General features: G+C 34.7%; 4 protein-coding genes across 4 annotated transcripts; 3 read left to right on the top strand and 1 right to left on the bottom strand.

Moving 5' to 3' along the window:
* Window positions 1–3,042: 3,042 nt before the first annotated feature.
* On the top strand, window positions 3,043–4,690 carry LOC111011192 (nuclear transcription factor Y subunit B-3). Its single transcript, XM_022284874.2, has 2 exons — window positions 3,043–3,179; window positions 3,295–4,690. The coding sequence occupies exon 2, from the start codon at window positions 3,772–3,774 to the stop codon at window positions 4,390–4,392; it is 621 nt and encodes a 206-aa protein (XP_022140566.2). The 5' UTR covers window positions 3,043–3,179; window positions 3,295–3,771; the 3' UTR covers window positions 4,393–4,690.
* Window positions 4,691–7,355: 2,665 nt separating this feature from the next.
* On the bottom strand, window positions 7,356–8,792 carry LOC148212660 (Galactose oxidase/kelch repeat superfamily protein). Its single transcript, XM_088120548.1, has 2 exons — window positions 8,633–8,792; window positions 7,356–8,552 (listed from the first exon to the last, which is right to left on the bottom strand). The coding sequence occupies exons 1-2, from the start codon at window positions 8,660–8,662 to the stop codon at window positions 7,602–7,604; spliced, it is 981 nt and encodes a 326-aa protein (XP_087976674.1). The 5' UTR covers window positions 8,663–8,792; the 3' UTR covers window positions 7,356–7,601.
* Window positions 8,793–12,278: 3,486 nt separating this feature from the next.
* LOC111011256 (Protein kinase superfamily protein) lies at window positions 12,279–17,883 on the top strand. The gene is made up of 18 exons (XM_022284958.2): window positions 12,279–12,585; window positions 13,143–13,735; window positions 13,876–14,019; window positions 14,207–14,332; window positions 14,428–14,515; window positions 14,798–14,891; window positions 15,113–15,206; window positions 15,416–15,470; window positions 15,575–15,666; window positions 15,815–15,985; window positions 16,171–16,227; window positions 16,307–16,390; window positions 16,487–16,571; window positions 16,737–16,798; window positions 16,895–16,969; window positions 17,051–17,155; window positions 17,271–17,412; window positions 17,496–17,883. The coding sequence occupies exons 2-18, from the start codon at window positions 13,157–13,159 to the stop codon at window positions 17,567–17,569; spliced, it is 2,127 nt and encodes a 708-aa protein (XP_022140650.1). The 5' UTR covers window positions 12,279–12,585; window positions 13,143–13,156; the 3' UTR covers window positions 17,570–17,883.
* Window positions 17,884–20,432: 2,549 nt separating this feature from the next.
* On the top strand, window positions 20,433–22,819 carry LOC111011320 (RPM1-interacting protein 4 (RIN4) family protein). Its single transcript, XM_022285033.2, has 3 exons — window positions 20,433–20,593; window positions 21,823–22,011; window positions 22,393–22,819. Exons 1-3 carry the CDS (start codon window positions 20,588–20,590, stop codon window positions 22,429–22,431), a joined length of 234 nt encoding a protein of 77 aa, XP_022140725.1. The 5' UTR covers window positions 20,433–20,587; the 3' UTR covers window positions 22,432–22,819.
* The last annotated feature ends 368 nt before the right edge of the window (window positions 22,820–23,187 follow it).

Raw genomic sequence — 23,187 nt, 5'->3', positions numbered from 1 at the left:
TAATTTTTTTGAAGTTATATAAGTAGTTATTATATTTTATCTAACTATACTTTGTCTTTTTAAAATCACTAAGTACACTAGTGGTATCTACAGTGATCTTTCATGAACTCACGTTTGTAATTTTGTAATTGTAAACTAGTAAATTATTCATCCATATTATCTAAAATAAAAAATACCTTGTTTTTTTTTTTAATATTAAATCGACATTTTAAAAGTCTAGTCTAATTTATTAAAATAATATATATCCAAATTCAATTTATTATGTATTTTTTTATATAACCAATGCAAGATTGTAAAATGACATGTATATCTTTTTTTTTTTTAAACTCAACAACATATAGAGTGGGATTATGTAGGCTTATATTTATTAATATACATTAGTAATAGGCCGGATACATGAATATTAAATAGGTTTAACTTTTATTTTAGTGCTCCAACTCTAATCTATAAACTTTTCCTAAATACTTATTTTAATTTATATGGTTAATTTTTTATTAACTATTTGACAAAATTTAAATCTATTCGAAAAATCAATATTCGCCTCCTCTAGCTAAGTTTCTATTACATAAGGTGAGAAAATGAATTAAGAGGATGTACGTTTGTCAAATTTCTATTATTACAGGACCAAAGCGAGCATAGTCAATGGTAATTGATATATGTCTCTAACCAAGAGGCTAGGAGTTTGATCCCCACCCCTACATGTTGTATTAAAAAAAAATTATATTACATAATTTATTGAAAAAATTATTATATTAATTAATTATACAAATTTGATGAGGCTACTTTATTTAAACGTTCAAAATGTTAGAGATCAAATTAAAATTATAAGCATGTAAGTTTAATCATAAAAATAGGATTTAAACCTAACGTAAGTTACGTATTATAATAATCAAATTTAATACTATATTTTTGTCCTCCATTAGACTTTTCACTTTTCCATATATTAAACAAATTAAATATCTAAAATTTGACTTTCTGATCTTATGAAAGTAGTTAATAAAGTATTGAAAATAACTCATTAAAATTTTCTATGCCTGAAAATAAATAGCATAAAAATATTAATAACATATAGTTGAATAATGAGATAACAATTATCTTTAAACTCAAAATAGTAATAATAACATTTATTAATTATCATTAATTTGTCTTAATAATCAACACCACTCTATTGTTTGGTACTACTTAATTTCAATTGCCAACTGTAGTCAATAATTTAATGTCACTTAATTATTTCATAAGGAATTTTTATTAAATGAACAATTTTTTTAATATTATTAGAAATCATGTAATGTTTAGTATATACTACCCTTAATTTAAGATTTTAATTTTCTAAAAAGGGATTTTTAATTGTTTGTGTTCCTATATCTAAAAAGGAAAAAACAACTCTCACCAACATGACCGTAGTTTAGCTGTTTTTTTTTTTTCCGAGTGGAAGGTATACTAAATGAAAAAGAAAAAAAAGATTAAAAACAACTTTGTGAGAGAAAAATATCTTGAGAAAATTCTATTGCAATGGCCATTAGAGAATTTTCATGTTCCACTACTCCATTCAAACATTTTTCCTTTTATTACTATTTGGTTAAATAATTCAAATCTTACCAGCATAGTTTTATTCAATTTTATATTTAACATGATTAAATTTGTAATTTAATCTGGTCGAGATTTTAGACATAACATTTTATCTCAAGTTCATTTTCACCAACCAAATTTAACCATCTTACCTATATCTTTAACTTTCATAAAATTTATATTTCCAAAATTGACCCTAAAAATTTTATTTTGAGCACCATCTAAAACCCACTCAAGTAGTGGGATTTCTAATTTTCTAGTAAAAGTTTCCACTACTTTTTGTCTTCATTTTGTAGTTTGTATCTTTCCTACCATCAATCACTATCATATTTTGGCTTTGCTTTCAAGTGATTACTGTGTTAATGTTACTTCTAATTAATGGAGTTTTGTATTCAAATAAAACTGATTCATACAATTGCTCAATTAACTAACTCTCAATAATTCAATAAATTAGAAACATTATTTGAGAAATTTCTTTCAAATTTTTATTTATGATATGGTTTAATATAATCTAGACAATATGAAAACATGAATTAAGTTTTTAAACAAATCCAAGCACATTTGTCCATATTTTCAGCCTATATATTTTTAAATATCTCATTAGAAAAACTTAATCCAAACGCCGCCACAATGGAATGACATCATCATATGTTAGGGGGGTGCAAATTTAATTATTAGGTTAAACTATTATTTTGTATTTGTATTTTAAATTTTTTTCTCTTTTTTATCTCCTTATATTTAAAATGTATATTTTGGTCTTTTACTTTCAATTTTTATCTATCTTATTTCCTATATTTCTGAAATATTTTGGTATCTTTATTTTTAAAAGTAACTGTTTCTACCTCTTTTCTTTTATATCATTTTTAAATTGTAATTTCAATATGATACTTGATATATTTTGAAAAATTTATTCGTAACAATGTATTAAAAAAATTTATTGTGTATATAATTTTCGTTAAAGTTGTGACTTTGAAAAATACATAATAAATGTTTCAAAGTATATGAACAAAAGTTGGAGTCACAAGAACTTGAACCAATATAGTGCTAATATAATAGGTAAATGTACTCATTATTTTCTAATTATAAAATGGATTTTAAAATAAAAAAAAAACATAATTATAAAATGGATTATGTAATTATGACGCCGGAATTTGAATTAGATAAAAGGAGGGGTTGGATAATTTATTTAGCTAAGAATTAGCCGCGGAAGCCGTTTGAGCGAAGCCGAACAGGCCGCCCTAGCTAGATATTTAAAAAAAAAAATACGATGATTGTTCAGTTGCAAATAGAACAACCAATCACCCTTCGTCACGTAGCAAAGTCTACACCGTTGGATCACCCCTAGTTCCCTAGTGAATCCAACGCTTCAGAAACTCCCACGGAGCGTACTCTTATCGACAAATAAACGGTGGGAAACGAAACACGTGTCGCTCCCGATGCATTATTAACCCAAACGACGCGACGGACTCTTAACAACTGCAACACTGCAGCGCCCATTTACCTGTTTTGTTGGAGTATTTCTTCTCCGGTGGCGACTTTCTCCATCTCTTTAATCAGAATTTCCGATTACGACCACCGGCTCCGGCATCCTCCGTCGCGTAGAAATTCTGGTCAAGCCTTGATTGACTAACCGACTCTGCTTAATCACTACTCGTCTCTCTATTAACGCAATTGATTCTGGTAGTTTTCTTTTCTTTTTCCCCTTTCTCGTCTCTTCAATTGCAGGAAAATTGGCCGCTCTCCCTTCGCGTCGCGGGTGCTTGAATGTATCTCCTGTATGATTATCTGATTCTTTTCGATTCATGACCGATTTTGTAACTTGAGGAGTTCCTGATAGGCGCAGCAGAACTTGATGATGATGATGATGTGTTGCTTCGTGATACGATTCTGGAATCGCAATTAGTGGTTTGGAACAATAGAGTTTAGCAATTGGATTGTTCTTCTGCACTTTTCTTTCTTTCTTGATTTGTTTTGCGAGAGAATGATTCGTATCCGACAATTTTCATAGCGAGAAGTGGAAGGATTCGGTCTATATTTTTCTGAAACTTAAATTTGATAGTTATAGAAAAATCTTCGGCATCAGAATGGATCGGGATGAGGAAAAGTTAGGTTGAACTGAGTCTAGTTTCAGTGGTTGAAATTGTAAAATTAGGTGAGGGAAATCGAAGGAATCACTGCAGAAGGTGTATTTAGAGATTGGAAATGGCGGATTCGGATAACGAATCGGGAGGACACAACAGCAACGCGAACAGCGAGCTATCGGCGAAAGAGCAGGACAGATTCCTGCCAATAGCGAACGTCAGCAGGATCATGAAGAAAGCGCTACCGGCGAACGCGAAGATCTCGAAAGACGCGAAAGAAACGGTACAGGAGTGCGTATCGGAGTTCATCAGCTTCATCACCGGAGAGGCATCGGACAAGTGCCAGAGAGAGAAGAGGAAGACGATCAACGGCGACGATTTGTTGTGGGCCATGACGACGCTAGGTTTCGAAGAGTATGTGGAACCGCTCAAGACTTATCTGCAGAAGTACAGGGAAATGGAAGGGGAGAAGAGCACTATGGGGAGACAGGGGGAGAAAGACGGTGGTGGTGGTGGGCCCGGCGGCAGTGGGGCTGGTGGCGGTGGTGGTGGAGGAGTCAACTCTGGTACTGCTGGTGGTGCTGGTGGCGGCGGCTTTAACGGAGTGGGTGGAATGTATGGTGGGATGATGATGATGGAGCATCATCAGGGGGGCGTCTACGGTGGCTCTGGTGGATTTCACCACATGGGCATCGGCGGCGGGAAGGGGGGAAGCGGTGGCTCCGGCACGGGGCACCGATAGTGGCGGTGGCGGTGGCGGTGGCGGTGGCGTTATTGTGGACTGCTGCAAGGTCAAGCTAAGTGGTTGCCTCGTTGGGTACCTTTTAAAGGTTCCCAACTTTTGAGCATCATTGATGACTTTTTAGGAACTTAATAATATTTTTTTTTCCCTCTCACTTTTGGGTCTCTTTCTGGTCATTGAAAGTCGTGGAAAACTCCTTTGTGTCAAATTTCTCTATTTTCTTTATTTTTCCTAATTTTGTATAAGTGTAATTGTGTTGTGTGTAAGAGGAATATGATAATATGATGCATTTGTACAACAGTAACCTCTAATTTTATTTACGCCACTACTAATTGTTATGATCCTTTTTTCATAGTTTTTTTTTTCTTTTTCCTTTTCTAGTTTTAGCACAAATTACTTTTGTTTTATTATTTTCATAGAAGAGAAAAGTATAACTATTTAGTTAGGTTATAAATTTAGTATACGAATATGGTAGTAAAAATTAAACTTTTTTGATAAATTTTCTTCACGTTTTTTTCATGCTCTAGGGTTTGGATATTGGCTAAACCCTAAACCAGGGTAGTTAAATAGACACCATGTTCAGAAATTGAAAAATTAATTAATTATTTAACCTAACTAGTTTCTTAGAAAATATAACTTTCCTTATTATAGTAATAATCAGTTGAAAATTTTAAATATAGTTGATGGGTCTTGTTGAAAGTGATAAGAAATTATAACCACAATTGGAAGAGTGCACAGAAAATTATAAATATTTAAAAGGACATAATTAAGAATTCGTATATAATGAAAATGCTGAAAATATTTTGAGATAATGAGAAATGAGAGAATTATATAGCAAGTTTGGTAATTTGCTTCTCAAAACAGATAATTATTTACGGTTTTCTAGTATAGCACGTGGGGATGGGGATTATCGATGGTAATTACTGTTTATTGTTTCTTAATTAAAAAAGTAAATATTTATTGTTGTTTAAAGTTTTAAGTTAAGTATAGGTTTTAACTTAAGTTTTCAAATTAAATATTTAAAATGTTTATGTTATATTTATTTTGTATTTTATAAGGGAAAAAATGATGAAATAATATTTTTATTGTTAAAATATTTTTGATTCCTGTATTTTCAACTCGGATAGTTTTACTTTTAAAAATTGTTCATTTTGGTTTCTGCTTTTTGCTGTTGATTTACCATTAATATAGTAATAGATTAAAGTTGATATTTTTATTAATATGGAGTCCATGTGGAAATTTAATTGCAAAAGAAGTTGGATTGTGTCTATTAGATTAAAAGGTGGATTCGAGTTGTTCTACTGGTCTTCAGCGTTTCTCAATGTAGTATACAGAATGTCGCAGTATTAATTTGAGTCTTCTATGTTTTTTATTTCCCAAAAGTTCTCCTATGAAGTGGAGACACTATCAATATGTTCTGGTTCAAAATAGAATAAAAGCAAGACCTAGAAGAAGCTTACAAACGTGTTGCCACCACCTCTTTTTTTCCTCCATAACCTCAACAAAATCTTGCTTGGAATGTGAAGGGTAGAAGAAGCGGCGAAGGACCAAAATAAACCATTTTTAAAAGTAGAGAATAAATATTTAGGGACTAAAATAGTATTTTAATCTATTTTATTAATATTAAAAGAAAAAATTGGAAACAAGAATAAAAAGTTAAAACACTTAATTAGTGAAGGGGAGCAAACAGCAAGTTGGAGGACGCTGCAGAACCGCGTGATTGATCCATCTAAGCCATTTCCTAATTGAAGCAAGTTGGAAAGCCTTCGGAGCCTCAACCCCTACCTTTGTGGTCTTGTGGTGGCAAAAATAGTCTCATCAAAGCTTCCAGTGTCGGAGTTTGGTTTTTTGGGGCTGATAGTAGAAAAAAAACAGCCCACGAGAACGGAGTTGATGCTCCCACGTCCATAGCATGAGTAGTTAAAGCAAGTGAATGATTTGAAATTCGAGTTATTTCACGTACTTAGCTTAGTTCTCTTAACCCTTCTGAGGAGTCAATTCATTTTGGAACTCGATTTCTAAATGTATCTTTCCAGCCTTTATCTTTAGAAAAAGCCTTGCAACTACCTTTTTCTTTCTTCTTCCGCACCCTGTTCAAATCATCACTATAACTCAAAGAGGAAGCCCTACTCTCCAGTGTATAATTTCTTGATCCACGAAATGAGTTAAAGAGAGGTTCTTTTGTTGTTTTTAAATGAGAAATAATAAATATAAAGAGTTACCAACTTATATTAAATTAGAAACAAAAAAAACTAGAAATAAGAAAGGAAAAGGTTACTGAGATGGAAATAACATTATCCACGGAAAAAGAAGAATGGTTGAGTCCTTAAAAGGCCCATTTAAGGAGGAGAGAGAAAAAGATGAAACTTGTCACTTGAGATATTTGTCAATGCTTTTTATTCTGTTTTGTAGCATTAGTGGTGAGAGTGAGAGGAGATGGGAAGCTCTAAAATAGATATTTTTAAGGAAAAAAGCAGAGGCAGATGGACTTTGTCTCAAAAATCACAACCTGCCTCTTGTACTGTCTTTTCTGTGTGTTTGGTTCCTTTTTCTTGAGTTCAAATCAATGGTTTTAGTAATTCGTTGGTGGGCTGTGTTTATGTAACAAATAAGACATACATATTCCCTCCTTTCTCCATGTCTGTCTCTCTATACTCTCTACAATATATTAAGAGATGTGAGGAAGTACATAATGCATTGAACAAATGTACAACATTCACCCGTCCTATTTTGTGTTGGAAAGCCGAGACCAATGTGATCGAGGTCTCGCTACTTAATTTCAAACGATTGTACTTCTGCAATGGGTTTGCTTTTGTTTATAAAAATTCACTCGCATCTTTTGATGCATTTATTTAGATGTTTAGATGTAGTATGACTAGAAGTTATTTTTCCTATGGTTTAAAACTCTTCTTACTCAAAATTTAGGAATAATAAGTGCGTATTTTAAAAAAAAAAAAAAAAACTATTTAGAACTGTTTCGATTCATCGTCATGTTTGTGCCATTTTATTTGCATATCTCTTGCATAAGTTGAAGAAGCAGCTCCATACAAAATAATACATAATAATTGAGTAGACCCACTATTTATATTTATTACATTACCACATAATTTGTTATTTCACTCATAAATTTACATACTAAAAAAGAAAACACCAGCAGCTACCATATAATCACACGCATCATATAGCATCATTAAATCTCCACCACTCATTCACTCATCCACACATGGAATGAAAAAATAGATGTCCCCCAGGCGATCATTGCTGGGCGAGTTTCCTCCATAAACCACAAGGCCCAATTCCCCTCCCTTCCGGCCCACTGAGTACGCACACCACCCCCTCGGCCCAGGATGATTCTCCAAGCCCAGCCCATCTTCCACCCTGCTCCACACCAGCGACACCGTGTCCAACACATAAACCTCGCCGGCGAACTTTCCGGCGCCCAGGTGGCCGAGGTCGCTGGGGTCCACTTCGCCTCCGTAGATAAATACGTACTTTCCAATCGCAAACGTGGAGAACACGCTCCGGGCCGTTGGTTTTTCCCCCGTGGTATCGACTTGGGCCCATACGTTTTGGGCCGGATCGAAGTAGTGAACGTCGTCAATTTCCATACCCGCGAAGCCGTACACGACCCAGATTTTACCTTGGGCCACGACCAAGCCCGGCCCACCTCGCCCCTTCAACTTCTCCCCAGCCGGCGGATGCTCGATCCATTTTCCATCCACTGTATCGTAAGCCCACAAGTCATTGAGGCGGCCTGCGTTGCCGCACCCGCCGAAGATGTAGAGGCGGCGGTCGTCGGCGGCACTGGAGTGGTAGCTCCGGTGCGGCGGGCCTGAGTCTCCGCCGGAGAGGAGCGTCCATTTGTTGATCGAGGTGTCGAATGAGTAGAGCTCGTTGAGCTCCTTGTGGTCCGAATCCCTACCGCCGAAGACGTAAACGATCCGCCCGACGGCCGCCATGGTGACTCCGACGCGCGGCGGAGGAACGTCGCCGGAGACGTCGGCGACCGTCCAGGTGAGTTCGTCGAGGTCGAAGACGTGGAGCTTGTTGTCGACGGGGAGGCGCGGGGTGAATTCGCCGCCGAAGGCGTAGGCGTTTTGCCCTAGGATGGTGATGGCGTGAGAGCTTCTAGCGCCCGGGCTTGTGCCGTTTTGATGGATCTGAAGCGAATTTTGAGAATTTGAAAATGCATGAGGAAATTGTGGAAAATGGAAGACGGAATTGAGAAATTGGTGATTACCTTAATCCATTTTCCATGCGTCGGAGCCATTTTGTCGAAAACCCTAAAATTCTCAAATCTGCGGATGGCAATGGAGCGGGTACTGGTACTCTTGTAAATATACTGAGAGATTTCTCAATTAGACAATTTTTATTATTTAAAGGAAAGGGAAAGAATACTAGATATAAAATAAAGACGAGAGCATCATTTTTATGTCTAATCTGAAAATAAGTAATTAATAAGGAATGTAGGGTGCTTAATCTAATAATAATTCCAATTAATGTGAAATACATATTGTAATCTAGTTTCTACACCAGATATCGCCTTCGCCACCGAGAGTAGTTGATTGGATAATGCCTCACCTCACCTCACCGCTTCTTTAATTTTTATTATGCCTTTACGTCTTTTTTAATTTTTAAATTTTTGTACGACCATTTAAACTGTTTGTGCATGATTGTTAAATCAGCCACGCGTCCATTGGAAGAGTTTGAGCATCTCAATGGTGCAGTGATGAAAATTAGACCGATCACACTATCTTACAAGACGAGCCGACGTGATTATGCTAGTTGCGGAAATTAACTATCTCAAGGTTACTATCGCCGTCGAAATCTCAACTGCTCTCACTTATCAAATTCAGTGATGAAAATTACTATTTGAATGTAGGAACTGTTTATTTAATTTATTATTTTTGCAAGTTCTTCCATCACCAAGGTTCCAGCAAGTTGTCATTTTCCTGAGAAAACAAACAATATATACAAGGGATGATGATCGTTGCCTTATGTAAAATAATAAGGAAATAAGTAATTATTAATTAATATTTTAAAAGTACGTTTGAATAATTTTTAAAATAAATAAATTTAATTAAATTGTCAAACGTCATCAAGCCATTTCCATGCCAGAGGGGTTACATCTCTCCGTTTTAAAATGGAAGTTGGGCTCAACTAAGTTTATTAAGGGATTCTTTGGTAATTAAGAATCGAGATACACTATTCTTATAGTTATAATTCAGCTTTTTTTTGGGTTAGTTTTGTAAAATTCACTCCTAGCGATTTGTACATTGGCAAACAAAATGAAGTGGATCTTAGCCCAATACGATATAAGGCTTGGGTTGGGCCTAAAAGTCCAATATGAGGTGTATTCAATAGCAGGTCTAATAATATAAATTTATTTGAATAGAGTCATAATTTGGCTTCCATAAATTTTGCGTTAATTTTTTGGTAATTGTAGTGAGTAGCAAAGATAATTTATATATCTCAAAAAACGTCACAAGCTTTACAAAATTTCAAATATGGTAAAATATTTGAATTTTTTTTCAGAATTTTTATTATTCCGATTTTACCCTTATAGTTTCCTATATACATTCCATGTATATCTGTATCTGATATATATTTAACGTATATTTGTATCTGATATACATTCAATCTATATCTGATATACATTTGATGTACCTCTGATATATTTTCGATATACATCTGATGTACTCCTGATATACATTATCAGATGTATTCATGATATACATTATTAAATATATCTGATGTAATTCAAATTTACGATATCACTACTATTTATTCTATATTATAGTTTATCATTGCAATTTGTTGGTTGATATACTATTGATTACTATATCACTACTATTTATTCTATATTAATATTAATTAGATACTAAATATAATGGATATAAACTATTTAAATTTATAAAGTATATCAGATTTTTAACTTTTTTTTTTTTGACGTGCATGATCCGCATAAACTTTTTATACAATAACTTTATATTTCAAAAATTGTTTTGCACCATTTTTTTCATGTGAAAAAATACTGGATATAATAGTATTATATCAATACACATGTATCATAGTTATATTAGTAGATATTATGGTTATATCATAGGTATATTAATAGTAAATTAGAAGCATATGAAGTATATATCAGTTGTAAATCATATATAAGAAGTTTTATCAGTAGATATTACAGTTATATCAGTGGTATATCATTTGTTTATCAATGGTAAATTAGAGACATATCAAGTATATACATATATAAATGATGTATCAATGTGGTAAATTAATGGTTATCATACGTATATTAGTGGTAAGTCATGTTAGAATTTCAGTAGATATCATAGTTATATCATAAATAAATCAATTGTATATCATTATTATATCAGTGGTATATCAGAGGCATATATCACTAGTTAGATATATTGCAGATATATTATAGAGGTACAAATATATTGTAGGGTAAATTTGTAATTTTATAATTGGACGTCCGTTTTTTGTTGGAATAAATGTTATATTTGAAAAAACTAAATGTGGTTGCTATTTTACTTGTTTTACTAAATATTTTTGTCATATTTGCAATTGTCTCTTAATTTTTTACAAACAGTGACTAAGATGGTAATTTTATTAAAAGAATTGACTCTACGATGAATCATTCTTAAATAGATTTTTTAGAAAAATATAGAGAGTCGAAAGTAAAATAACTAATTAGACTTTAAACAGATATAAACATCAAAATGATCGGAAAATAAAAGAAAAATAATTAAAATAAATATTTAAACTTTAATAGTATTTACAAACAGAAGTTAAATTGAAGATGTCTTTTATATTGATTGAGACATGTGGATTCATTTTATTAAGACTTGTTAATTTGTTATATTTTATTATGCTAATTCAAATGACTGGGACATTGAGTTTGAACTCACTGCATTAATACACTAATCTTACTGATTAATTGATTTTTAACGAAATTAATATTTCCTCAAATTTGTTTAGTTCAACAGTGTGGGTGGTGATTTGAGCATTCGTTTATAATATATAGCTAAACCAATTGGGTTTGGCTCAAATATTTTTCTAAAATTAAACAATAGTTTAACAATAAATCACATACAAATTACATTAATTAAAACTCGAAACCAAGTCATTTTTCTTTAACCAAAAAAAAAAAAAACAGGTCATTAATATGTCTAAATAAACCGTTAAAATATCTAAATTTATCCATGAAACTAAAAAGACCATAGTTGAACCTTAGTTTGAGAACGGAGTTGACTTAGATCGTCAGAGTGTTTGTTTATCTTGTGGTGGTATTTTTCACCAAACTCGAAACTAAACCATACTCGATCATATCGGTTTTCAAGCCTATCAAAATTCATCATAGACTGGGCTAATCAAGAATATGTTGATAAAGTCATATCCTGGAAAATAGATATGTTGGATTGCTGAAATATTTCATGTTTGTCCTCTAAAATTTACACTATTTCCCTTTCTAGATACCAAACATCCCACGTTTATTTCCCACCACAAGCTGCATCGTTAAAAATCACAGATTTATAGCTGGCCACGATGCCCCCTTTTGCAATCAACAAATATTTTTCTCTCACGCATTCTAATTTCTAACGATGCCTCCACCCTTTCAACAACCACAATTAATTTCTTTTACATCAATTCTGATTTCTTAAGGTCCTTTATACAAAAAAGACACCTTCCCTTTCTTCTTTTGGATATTCCATATTTTGCTGAACTCAATCTTCGACAGAGTCGTGAAGGGTAAATATTCGTTGATGGGCAAAATCAACTCTGAAATTGCCAATATAAACAAAGTGGGCCGCGGGGGCGGTAAGGTAAGCAGCTTGTTAAGTCCAATACGCACCAAGAAACTGAGAGGTGGTTGTTCGAAACGTTGAGATACTAATTTCTTTCTGTTATTTTGTCGTTAACCCATTTGATTTTGATCGCTCCCACCAGTTTTCAGTCGCTTGGACGCCGAGAATTCAGAAAACAGGGACACCCAGTAAACGTTTCTATCACATATTTCTTATTTCCTTGTTACAACTTACAAGAGACTTCCGATTTAAGACTGCCATCAATCTTCCCCACTACATTTCCGTTTTTTGTTAGTACCCATTTCGAGTTTTGACCTTTTCCATTCAAACCTGGGCCAATTTCTTCTTGCGGCTGTTCGTTTCCGCTGAATATTTGGTATGTTAATGCAAATTCGATCTGGGTTGTCTTTATTTTCTCGGAAATTTGCATTGCCTGCTGAGTTCAGTCGACGGATTTATTGAAATATTGATTAGAAAAACGAGTTCAAAGCTTAAATGACCTTTTCCCTCCTCTTTTTTAATCGTTTCGTGTTGAATAGAAGTAGCAATGAAGTTTCTTACGTTGTTTTAGCGTTCCGTTCTGTTCTCCCCTGTTCTATTTGGATTCTAAACATGTGAAGTAGGCGACTGAACCATTTTGACCTTCTATTGTTTATTATTAACCAAATACTTTCCCATCGTTTGCTTGATATTCGAACCTTCAGTTCTTTAACTGAACAGGATTGGTGGGTTAGCCAGCTGATTGGAGATTGAGTTTCAGTTTATTTGATTCATTAGTTTTCTCGAACGCTTTGAGCAGCCACAAGTCTGTAATCTCAAAGAATAGATTCGCTAGTTCTTATGATTACTTGTGTTTATATTTATGCTCCAAATTAACCCATTCGACAAGCTAGAGATGGCTGTTTACCATTATATTCGTTTTTCTTTATTCAGGCCCTTGTTCTTAGATGGCGGCAACACTAGCTTCTCACAGCTGTTATTGCCGCGAAGCAAAGTTAAATGAGGGGAAAGGGAAACAAGCCTTTGATCTGTGCTTTTCGAGATCAATTTCACTAAATTCATTCAACAAGTTTGAGAAGTCAACGTGGAGTCCTCCAAGTCATCAACATTTCAGGCTCCGAAATGAAATGCAACACAATACATCGCCCCCAAGGCTGGGCACTACCAATGGACGAGCTGTTAAGATGGTACCTGTAAATGAAGTAGTGAGGAAGAAAGCTGCATCTGCCAATAAAGTTGAGACGATAAATGGCAAAAAGCAAGTCATCTACGGGGCAAGTATAGTTAAGCGCAGCCCATCTCCGCCGTTGGTTAGGAGAACAAATGTTACAGACCCCAGGAAGCTCCCACCAATTGAGGACCTTAAGGTTTTGCCTTCAGATGAAGGTTTCAGTTGGGCTAATGAAAATTATAATTCCGTGCAAAGGAGTATTGATGTTTGGAGTTTCGTTATTTCTTTACGGGTCCGAGTTTTCATTGAAAATGCAAAATGGACATATGCAGGAGGCTTCTCAGAAGATAAGCAGGTCGAATTCTTTCCTGGGTTGCTAGTTAGCTCCTGGGTTACCTCATTTCTTGTTAGTTTTCTGGTTTTTTGTAGACTAGAATATTGTATTTCTATTTTGCTTTACTTCTCATTCTATCTATCATCACTTTTCCTGTTCAGAAAAAAAGGAGGCAAAGGACTGCCTCTTGGTTGCGAGAGCGTGTGCTGCAGCTTGGCCCTACTTTTATCAAGCTTGGACAGCTCTCCTCAACTAGGTCGGATCTATTTCCTCGTGAGTATGTGGACGAGCTTGCTAAGTTACAGGTATCACGTATCCGCATCTTTCAGTAGAGTTCTCTCTGTTCATGGAAATTTACTGTTTTTAATTGAATTGCTCAACTCATGTAGCTTCTCGGTCACTAGGATGTTCAGATATTAAAATTTCAGGATGCTGTGATGTCACTGCTGAATAAGAATCTGAAGATTTGTGTTTGTGATGTTGTATAATCAGGATAAAGTCCCTGCATTCTCTCCAGAGAAAGCAAGAGGATTCATTGAAAGTGAACTTGGTGTCCCTATAGATACATTGTTCAAAGAATTCGAGGATCGTCCTATCGCTGCTGCAAGTCTTGGCCAGGTGCTTGTTTCATTTCCATTTGAAAGGAACATACCAAAAGTGATAGTTACCTGAATTTAGGCCTTCAGTATTGAATCTAGTAATATTGTCCTTAGGTCCATCGTGCAATACTGCACAACGGAGAGAGGGTGGTCATCAAAGTCCAAAGACCCGGTCTCAAGAAGCTTTTCGACATTGATCTGCGTAAGAATCGTTTTTGCTGATCCCTGCTGGAAAAAAATGGTGAATCATTGATAAACTGGCTTATAATGATTAAACTTTCGTGTGGTTTCTTGGGGATAGGAAAACACTAGTTAATAACTTTTGAGCTGATTGGACATGTTTGATACGGAATCGTAAAATTTTGTAATAGCGCCATATGACCTTGGGAAGTAAATGTTGATTAGGTTTCGGCATGTTCAGTTCGAGACACGTATCATTGAAGTTACATGTTGAGTTTTACTATTGTTTATACTCCATCAACAGGGAATTTGAAGCTAATCGCAGAATACTTTCAAAGAAGTGAAACCTTTGGTGGTCCTACAAGAGACTGGATTGGTATATACGAAGAATGTTCTACGTAAGTAGTAAGCATATCTTTAGCAGCTATCTTTCAAGATATAAACCGTCCGTTGTTTTTTAAAAACCATATTTATTTTGTGCTCAAGACTATCCATCATGAGTTTTTGTGTGTATAAACTATAGCTCTTTCTGGTATACTATAGCTCAGTTTTCTTCATTAAATTATGTTGATTATGATGTTTGATTTATTTAAGACTCATGGCTGACTCCTGGTTGCAGGATTTTGTATCAAGAAATTGACTACATAAATGAAGGCAAAAACGCTGATAGATTCCGCAGGGATTTTCGTAATATAAAGTGGGTCCGAGTACCTGTACGTTTCTTCATACAGAACAAGAAGTTACTCTCTGATACTTGTCATTTATCAAATGAATATTCTCACCCCCAATGTGAATTCAAATAATAGAAGTATTACAACTAAAACTGGTTAATGATCTATCATTAACTCAGCCTAAAAGTCTTAACTAAATATACTTCCTCTTTCTTCTTTTTTAGTTACTTCCTTTTTGGTCTTCTTTGTAGCTTGTCTTTTGGGACTACACTGCCTTGAAGGTATTGACTTTAGAGTATGTACCAGGTTTGACCCCAAGCAATGCATTTTTGAAGATATTACAAGACAATCTATATTTTGGCATGTTGAAGTTTCACTTAAATGAAATGACATTGCTGTCTTATGTACAGGGGTTAAGATAAATCAGCTGAACGTTCTAGACTCACGTGGCTTTAGTCGCTCTCGGATTTCATCACATGCCATTGAAGCATACTTAATTCAGGTCAGACCTATGAGACTGATATCAATTAATCCACATTATAAATTGAAGACATTATGTACTCTGTTTTTGCATGTCTTCCATTTCAAATGACAGCTAATTAGATGATCATCCAATATTATCCAACTGATGTACTTCTCTCTTCTTTCAGATACTGAGGACTGGTTTCTTTCATGCTGATCCTCATCCCGGAAATCTCGCTATCGACGTGGATGAAGCAATCATATATTATGATTTTGGTATGATGGGGGAAATCAAATCCTTCACCAGAGAGCGGCTGCTTGACCTTTTTTATGCGGTTTACGAGAAAGACGCGAAAAAGGTTGACTTACTGGAACATCATTCCTTTTCTTAAATATCAAATATCACTTCTCTTAAAGACAGTTACTGTAATTCTCTATATCCTTCTTCCATACAGAGAGATTATCTTATTTCTTAGCCATAGGGATGATGCAAATCTATCGATGTACCAGTATTACTTTTACTGATGAAGCTGCGGTTATGCAGGTTATGCAAAGCCTCATAGATCTCGAAGCACTTCAGCCCACTGGAGACCTGTCTTCGGTATACACTGTTCAAATTTAATAGAAATCTACATACTATTTTCTGTTTATGGTCTATCATTTTTCAAATTCTTTCTTAGGTGAGGAGGTCTATTAAATTTTTTTTGGACAATCTGTTGAGCCAGTCTCCAGATCAGCAGCAGACTCTGGCTGCAATTGGTGAGGTGTGGCAAGTATTCGATTTGAAAAAATGTGAAAGATTGGTTTTTGTCGCATTTCGTGTATGATCTTTTATAAACTCACGAGTGTCTGTCTGACAGGATTTATTTGCAATAGCTCAAGATCAACCTTTTCGATTCCCGGCCACCTTTACCTTTGTCTTGAGGGCATTTTCTACCCTTGAAGGTTCAATCTCACTCTCTTGTTCTTTGGTAATTGAGCCATCACATCTCCCAGGAATAGAATATAACTCAAAACGATTATTCTATATTGTCAAGAAGATATCTGACCAACTCTGACTAGATTACGTTACGTTTCTGCTATCGACTGAGGAATCAAATCTTGTTTCAGGTATAGGCTACTCACTTGACCCAAATTTTTCCTTCGTGAAGATTGCTGCACCGTATGCACAGGTTCGTTGCGGTTATAAATGATCCATTGTTAGTTATTTTGGTTATCTATGAAGGTTTCCTTTTTGTAGTTATTTCTGTGAAAAATGAGGTGTGCAGGAGCTTTTAGACATAAAACAGAAGGAGCAAAGCGGAACACAACTCGTGCAGGAGATAAGGAAACAAGCCAATGATGTACGACACTTCCTTCAAGTTTTTTGTCGCTCTCTATTGGGATATTAAAAATTGTCACTCAACGCTGTAGTTCATTTTCAGGCCAGAACATCTACCATTTCCATGCCATACAGAGTTCAAAGAATAGAGGAATTTGTACAGCAGCTCGAGTCGGGAGACTTAAAGCTTCGAGTCCGGGTGCTAGAGGTATATATATTTAATCACGTCTTAAACTCTAGATTGTTGAATTACAGTAACTTAGCAAATAACACAATTTCACTTGTAAAACTTCGCAACATAACATTGGTGATGGGGATCTTAGTCTGAAAGAGCAGCAAGGAAAGCAACAATACTTCAGATGGCAACGATTTATACCGTGATGGGCGGTACCCTTTTGAATCTTGGTATCACCCTGAGCTCTCAAGGCAGCCAAGCTGTTGCGAGCGGATCGTTCGTCGGGGCAGGTGAGCTCTTTTTCGATGTCGTAGAATTGTAAGTTCGAGTTTGAAGTTACTAATTTTACCGTCGATTGTTTGGTGAAATGCAGGAGTTTTCATGGCGCTCGTTCTTCGGTGTATGCAAAGGGTTAAAAGGCTAGACAAATTTGAGACAATGATCTGATTTTTGACCCTCCAAACACCATAAACTTGATCCCCACTCAGCAGAAACTCAGCTACAAAATCCCTTCAACAAGCTTAAAGAATCATTTTTCTTTATTTATTTGGAAGACGGAAAACAAGCGCAAGTCCCAGGCAGTTGGAAAGTGAAAACTGCATACAGGGAGGAAACAAAAAATTGGTTGTGGGTTACAGAAGAGGCAGCTGATATACATACCTCCTTTAGAATTTGGATCAGTGACTTCCACTATTATAAATGTAATATATATTTTTTTTACTTTTATTTTATCTAAGGCAGTTTCATTCTCTGATTCTCCATTTTTTCCCTCATTGGAAGAGATTATAATTATTAAAGCATTAGTTTTCAAGTTTCAAGATCTGTTTTTTAGCACTTTCGTTTCTCGGTTTTCTTATTTCTTGTTTTCAATTTTCTAGATATATAGCACATGATAACTTTTCTGTATTGTTTCTCATTTTTAAAAAACGTAGGAATTTAAATAGGAAACAACAAATTTAAGATTCTTATTTTTGGTTTCTATTTTTATTTTTTTCACAAAACATTTACAAAAGTATCATTTTATTATTTTTTACTTACAAGATTAACAATAAACATCAAATATTAAATATAATGTAAAATTTTGAATATTTAATTTAAAAATTAATTTTTATATAATTTTTTAATTTAAAATTTTAGATAATAATAAATTGGAAAGGAGGATCAAACATGTTTTTGTTTCTTTTTTCAATAAAAAAGAAAGAGAGAAAGACTATTCAAATATCAAATCTAATTATATCTTTCTTGATTAAAAGATAAGAAATGAAAATAGGAAACAAGAATGTTACCAAAGTACTATATTTAGGGTTATAAATGACGTCATTACATCCAAAATAAGAAATTGATTAATATAATAGTAATAATCTTTAGATTTAATTTAATGAGCTTAATTTAAGTATGGTATTTTAGTAATATTTGGTGGTTGATTTAATGGAACTATAAATTGCAAGTCTTCAGCTCATTAATAAGTTATAAGTTTGGTCAATCATTTATGAAGAAAGATAGGATTGTCCATTGACATTAAATTATCGTCTTAGATAAAATTATATTATATTAGATAGAATAACGAAGGGACAAAAAATGTATTTTTATTTTATCCACCAACATGGATTAAAAGGCATTTGATCAAATGATAATTAATAAATGCTGCTTTATATAAAATAATAATAATAATAATAATAATAATAATAATTTTTTATGGCGTGAGAAATTTGTACCATTGTTCTGGACATGGATATATGATCAAAATACATCTGTTAACTATTTCTATTAGTCGTATTGTATATTTTTAAAAAATAATTTGACTCGATTTAATTGATATATTTTTTTTCTTTTCTTTGCAATATCGATAGGAAAACTCATCATAGTTAGCTTATCCATAACATATTTAGTAAGGCTAACAATTTTTTATGCTCTTTCAAGACCAATTTTCAATATTATGCTAGAAATTTCTTAATTTACTGCTAGCCTTAAGAGCTTGAGTTGATGGGTTATATAAACCGTGTTATACGTTCAATCGCATTAACAACAGGAATCGTTCAAGGCCCGCACGAGTTGTGAGATGTTCTCGAATGATATATGATGTATATGGTGTATAATTTGAGGATAGTGTATGTCACTATTCAGGTGGGGGTCTGATTTGGGGTGCATAAATATGTGGGGCAATTGGCAAACTATGTGCATTGTGTTGGCTGGTTGATTGGTAGGGTGGGTTGGCCTGTTGGATTGACCCTCCACGAGCCAAAGCCCACCCAACTTCTTCCATAGGAACATATAATTGGAGAGAGTCATTCCATTAATTGTAACCACTCAAATTTTGGTATCCTTAATTTCATCTTCATCTTGTCCCCTACTCGATCTTCTACGTCAGCGAACGCTATTAAAGTATATACTCGTGAGTAAGGGTTTCATGTCACTATATCAACAGGTTAAGACACCTAACTGTGAGCAAAATGTCATGAGTTTTAATCCGCACACTCCTATATTGTAATAAAAGGAAAAAAGAAATACATGAGTGGGGTTACGACTATACCTATTGCATTTTGGGTAGCCACCATAAAGTTGTGGATTTAATAGTGAATTTATCTTCTCGAACAATTGTACAACATAAAATTGTGGTCTTTACATTTAAAAATAAAAAATTCATATGTTGATTTCATTATCGATTTTCAATAGTCTTCGCATAGAAATATATTTTGATCATCTAACTTCTTCAAAACAAAGGTTAAAACACATTTCCATAATGAATTGAGTTTGAAAAATCAAGTTTACCCTCGAATCTGAACTCATTTTCTCAACTTTGATTTTTCCTAGTTGTCCCAATGATCACTAGACCAACCTCTCCATACAACGAGAATTTAATCCTTATACTTATAAAAGTATAAGGATTAGAACGACTCGTGTGTCCTACCTTATCTATCTACCACTTAAAACAGTCAACATCTATCAACAAATACGACACAGCAACAACTAAATAGAATATTAATTCAATTTTTTTAATACAACAATCTATGAGAAAAGTTTCGAACATAATAGGCATCTGATCATAATTCAAAACTTGAAAATTTTAAAATACATAATCATGTAAGACACAAAAATGGATAAAGTAATGGATATTTTTGGAGTGTGATGGAGGAGTATAAAGGAATAGTTCCATGGGAAAGGAAAATAAGTGAAGGGAAAGTTGAATTTGTTTTGTTTGGTTTCAACGTTTGGGGGTTGGCGCTGCGCAATGCGCTTGGGCTTTGCACAGCTGGAAGTAGCAGACACCGTTAAACGTCCTTCGAAGTTGCGTCGACGCCAGGCCCCACTCCCCACTCCCCCCCTTCTATAAACATCCCATTGCCCAACCCAACTGGTCCGTTCCTTCCCCTCTCTCTCTCTCTCTACTCTCTCTCCTCTCTCAGAATCAATCATACTGCGCCTTTACCTTCCACAACATCTTCTTCTCCTTCTCAAAGCGCACTCATGGCGGTAAGAAATGCTAATCTCTTCAATTTCTTCAGATTTATGTATTGCTGCTGACTGCCCATCATTTTTTAGCACTATTACGTTGTGGGTTTTGTAAAAGACTGTTCCTTGTTTGAGTTTTTTTCGATTTGATTCTTACTTTGCTCTGCTCTTTCCCTTTGGATCTTCTTCTTCCTGTGGCTTTTCTCCCTTTCCCCCTTGGAAGAATAAAATAGACCCTGTAGTTTTGTCTCTGTGTTTGGAACTGTGGTGGGTTGCTTTTTTTTTTTACCCTTTTGCCCACTTTTCTTGACTCTTTCTTGTAGTTGACGGGTCTGTTTGCAAGCATTTGGCCCTATCTGCATGGTTTTGTTAGTCTGCTGATTTTGCAGAAGGATTGGTGGGTTTTCTTCCCATTTGTTTGGTTATGAAGTTTCTTCCCTTGGGAATGTGAGCTTTTCAATCAATCAGCATTTTTAAGCATTTACGAATATGCTCGAGATGACTTTGGAGGGTTTTGGCTTTATTTAGCGTTCTGTGACAAATGTATGTAATTTACATCTAACTTAGAGTTCATCCAAACAAACAAACAAAAGTGCCCAACTCATATTTTATGATGCCAAATGTCCTACAGCAAATTGATAGTTTCAGTTTAAGAACGAACGAGGAACTAAGTGAAAATCTCGTGTACGATTCTCTGGAGTGCCTTTGTATATAGGTTGGGGAAGAATTGTGTTTCTGATGTCAGTTTCTATGAATGTTGAATCTGACTTCCATAGTCCTTTTCTGAAGGCTTTCATTTTCTCCCATGTTTTTACCAAGGGATTATCCTTGACATCGAACTTAATTCAAGACTTGTCTCACCATTGGGTTAGCTCTTCATAGCATGAGGTTGGTTAGCTGTAAGGTGTTGGTTTAACTTGGGGAATTTACTCTTATTATAAACCATAAAGGATAGTTGAAGAGCTCTCTCTAATCCGTTTTGTTTCCGATTAGAGAGGATTATTGAATTGTGAACATGTAAGGGCAAGGATATCGCGATTTGGCGGAAGAAGAAGAGAGAAGAGATGATAGAAGTATACTTCCGCTTATTTGAAGCGTCCCCCGTTAATGTCTTTGTCACTTGTTTTACTCTCACTAAGATATTTGCCTAAATATAAGTACCTCGCTACAACCAAGTATATATTTATGCCATAATATGCAAATATTTTGTCATGAAATGACTGCCATCCTTGAGGTTCTTGATTCTGCAGGAAAAAGGCAGTAGCAGTCCATTGCCAAAGTTCGGCGAATGGGATGTCAACGACCCAGCATCCGCCGAGGGGTTCACAGTAATCTTTAACAAGGCCAGGAATGAGAAAAAGACTGGTGGGTTGCCTGACTCTCCAGCGAAGGACGACCCCACGTACAAGCATGGAGCTGTTCTTGGAAAGCCTCAGTCTGTAAGTTCTTTGCAGCAAAATCTTTTCGATTTCTTTGACTGGTTTCGAGAACTCAGGATTGGAAGCCATGTTTGTTAGACAGTTGGCTGATGTGTCCTTTATGTCTACCTCCTCAGCTTCTAACTCTACACTCAGCATATTCTTGCAGTCATTGAAGCCACATTGTCAGATCAATTTATATCATCAAATTCTCTTTGTTTGGTGCCTAAATCTTTTCTCTTTTTGTTGTCCTTTTCTGGGCAAGGAGTATTTGTGTAAATTACTAATAGAGCAATTATTGTAAACATATCATGTTGTTTAAACTTCAAACCAATTCCATCCATATATTAGAAGTACAACACTGCTATTTTCTCACGATTGCATGTTGGGATTTATTTGCAGAAAAAATGGTTTTGCTGCTTGCAAGCTGCAGAATCATGAGGCTTTCGGCTCGACTGTGGGGTTCAGCAGAAATGTATAATCTGCAAAATTCTCGACACACGACTACTTTATCTCTACGACTACAAAACTGAAGCTGTATTTAGAACCTGTGATGATGGATAATGCTGGACTCCATTTGTTAGAACTTGTCAATAATTTGGGTTTTGGGGGGATGAAGATGATTAAAACATCATTGTCTTGTTATGTTATTGTTCTTCTGCATGAATGGCAATTGTTGGAGATTGTTTGCTTATCAAATCCTCCCTCCTCCCTCCTGTGCCCACTAGTTGTGAAATGATGTTGTTTGTGACAGTTTCTTGCCTGAATGATTTCAAATGTATCTCCTTTTTTTTTTGTGTAATCTGAAACTTTGTGCTGGGATTTTTCATATCCTTCGTTCTGCATTGTCTCTGTTTTCTACAGCCATTGGTTTTTACTCCCAGATTCTGGTTGCTGGACATTGGAATTTTATGTTCTTTGTTGGAATGATGATTTAGAGTGGTTTCGGTTGTTGAAACTTCAGATATCTCGAGTTTATTATTATTATTTTAGTACTGAGGTGAGAGTCGAAACTTACGATTTTTTAGTTGGAAATACATGCGTTAAATAATTGAGTTAGATTTGCATTGGTATCTCGAGTTTATTATTAGTTTGTTTATTCGGTTTCTATTTTGGTGCTTCAAATTTTTAAATAACGACCTTACTTCTTATAAACATTAGATTTGGGTGATGCTATTTCATATCAATTTCATTTTC

This window comes from Momordica charantia, assembly GCF_013281855.1.
Source record: "Momordica charantia cultivar OHB3-1 chromosome 2 unlocalized genomic scaffold, Mcharantia_2.0 BLBB01000002.1, whole genome shotgun sequence".
Lineage (NCBI taxonomy): Eukaryota > Viridiplantae > Streptophyta > Magnoliopsida > Cucurbitales > Cucurbitaceae > Momordica > Momordica charantia.
Note: the sequence above shows the minus strand (reverse complement) of the source record. Positions and strands in the feature narration are given on the sequence as shown.